The sequence below is a fragment of the Dama dama genome, chromosome 2 (assembly GCF_033118175.1).
Source record: "Dama dama isolate Ldn47 chromosome 2, ASM3311817v1, whole genome shotgun sequence".
In the NCBI taxonomy this organism is placed as follows: domain Eukaryota; kingdom Metazoa; phylum Chordata; class Mammalia; order Artiodactyla; family Cervidae; genus Dama; species Dama dama.
In genome coordinates, this window is record NC_083682.1 from 22962579 (window position 1) to 22965353 (window position 2775).

At 42.5% G+C, this 2775-nt stretch overlaps 1 protein-coding gene across 1 annotated transcript; it reads right to left on the reverse strand.

The window, feature by feature from the left end:
• Nucleotides 1–1172: 1172 nt before the first annotated feature.
• On the reverse strand, nt 1173–2135 carry LOC133068061 (olfactory receptor 8A1-like). Its single transcript, XM_061159131.1, has one exon. The coding sequence runs from the start codon at nt 2130–2132 to the stop codon at nt 1173–1175; it is 960 nt and encodes a 319-aa protein (XP_061015114.1). The 5' UTR covers nt 2133–2135.
• Nucleotides 2136–2775: the final 640 nt, after the last annotated feature.

Here is a 2775-nt window from a genome sequence, read left to right on the forward strand (position 1 = left end):
AAAAAGAGTATGTCAAGGCTGTATATTGTTACCCTGCTTATTTAACTTATATGCAGAGTACATCATGAGAAACACTGGGCTGGAAGAAGCACAAGCTGGAATCAAGATTTCTAGGAGAAATATCAATAACCTCAGATATGCAGATGACACCACCCTTATGGCAGAAAGTGAAGAAGAACTAAAAAGCTTCTTGATGAAAGTGAAAGAGGAGAGTGAAAGAGTTGGCTTAAAGCTCAACATTCAGAAAACTAAGATCATGGCATCTGGTCCCATCACTTCATGGCAAACAGATGGGGAAACAGTGGAAAGAGTGTCAGACTTTATTTTTTTGGGCTTCAAAATCATTGCAGATGGTGATTGCAGCCATGAAATTAAAAGATGCTTACTCCTTGGAAGGAAAGTTATGCCCAACCTAGACAGCATATTAAAAAGCAGAGACATTACTTTGCCAACAAAAGTCCGTCTAGTCAAGGCTATGGTTTTTCCAGTGATTATGTATGGATGTGAGAGTTGGACTGTGAAGAAAGCTGAGCGCTGAAGAATTGATGCTTTTGAACTGTGGTGTTAGAAAAGACTCTTGAAGAGTCCCTTGGACTGCAAGGAGATCCAACCAGTCCATCCTAAAGGAAATCAGTCCTGGGTGTTCATTGGAAGGACTGATGCTGAAGCTGAAACTCCAATACTTTGGCCACCTCATGAGAAGAGTTGACTCATTGGAAAAGACCCTGATGCTGGGAGGGATTGGGGGCAGGAGGTGAAGGGGACGACAGAAGATGAGATAGCTGGATGGCATCACCAACTCGATGGACATGAGTTTGGGTAAACTCTGGGAGCTGGTGACGGACAGCGAGGCTTGGCATGTTAAGATTCATGGGGCTGCAAAGAGTTGGACACGACTGAGCCACTGAACTGAACTGAAAGCATAAATAAACCAACCAATCAAATAACTGGTCTCAACAAAACAAAGCAAAACAAAATAAAACAAAAACAGAACACCACTTGAAACCAGAAAGGTTCAAGCCGAGTAAGACATGAGAGATGTGAGAGGGAGAAGGCGAATAGGAAAAAGTTAGCAAATACATTCAATAAGTCATGTTGACAAGTGGTTGTTCTTCCATTATATGTATGTAAGTTTTTACAGGGCTTCTCCTCTATATTTCTCTAACCAATTTTCAACCTGAAAAAGAATAATTACATTTGCACCCAAAGAGTTTTCTCCTTAGTGTTTTCTGCATGGCAGCCTTCACTTCCTTATTTCTCAAGCTGTAGATTAGGGGGTTCAGCATGGGTATCCCTGTGGTGTAGAACAGGGAGACCACATTCTCCTGGGCCAGGGAACTGCCTGTGGGGGGTTTTAAGTACAAGAATGTGGTAGATCCATAAAACAATCCCACAGCTGCAAGATGGGAGCTGCATGTACTGAAGGCTTTGGACCTTCCCTCTGTTGAGTGGATACGGAGAATGCTGGAGAGAATAAAAGCATAGGAAATGAAGATTGTTAAGCTGGTGACTATGATGTTAAATCCAGCCAAAAAGAAAGTTGTCATCTCAATATGATAGGTGCTGGAGCAGGAGAGCTTCATGAGTGGGACAACATCACAGAAGTAATAACTGATGAGGTGCTCACAATAGGATAGTTTTAACATGAGGCCAATTTCTATGGTTGAGCCAATGAGCCCCATGGTATAGACTGCAGCCACCAGGAGGGAGCAGACTCGATGAGACATGATGATGTTGTAAAGCAAAGGTCTGCAGATGGCAACATAGCGGTCATAGGCCATCACTGTCAGCATGTAACACTCAGCAATGACAAACACAATGAAGAAGTAGAACTGGGAAATGCACCCTGCATAGGAGATGATGTTCTTCTCTGACACAAAGTTCACCAGCATCTTAGGGGTAATGACAGAGGAGTAGCAGAGATCTAATAGTGACAGACTGCTGAGGAAATAGTACATGGGGGTGTGAAGCTGAGCGTTCAGACAAATCAGTGTTATCACACCCAGGTTCCCTATCATGGTGACTGAGTAGATCCCAAGGAAGAGGAAGAAGAAGGGTAGTTGGAGCTCTGGTTGATTTATTAAACCTCCAAGAATGAACTCTGTCACTGCAGAGTGGTTTTGTGCAGCCATTCTCCTCTGGTTGGGAGCTCTGTGGAGAAAAGAAATAAGAACTTATGAAAATGTATATACAGTCAGCCCTCGGTATCAACCAGTTACACATCCCAGGATTCAATCAGCAGTGGATCCAGGTCAGAGAGGGCTGACAGACTTCATTGTACCAAGTCATTTTATTTAAGGATGCTTAACATTGGTGCAGCAGCCCCTGAAGATACTTAGAAAAAACCATGTATGAACCTTTCTGGTGTGGCTAGGTATCAGCTTCTGTTCCTGAGTGAGTGATCTTGAACTCATGTTTTTCTAATTGTTTGTCTCTTCCATCCTTCTAATGTTTTCTAGGATTCCTACAATTATGGCATGGTTTGATGAATATGAAGTTGGAGAAAATAGGGGCCCCTATAGAACCTTTCCACTCTCATGTTATCCAAGTACTCTAGAGGTAACTACAAGTGTGTTTTATTTATGAGTCCAGAGCTAAATTTTGCTCCAGAAAGAGAAAGTCCCTTACCGTCTCTGCAATCCCAAAATACTCTCCGGGAAATGAAAGCACGAGGTCACCTTATCTCAAATCCAGATAGTGTAGGATGATAGAGCCTTTCCAATTACTGAGTGACAAACCAGTTTCCACATTTGAGATTATATGGAGTTACAATAT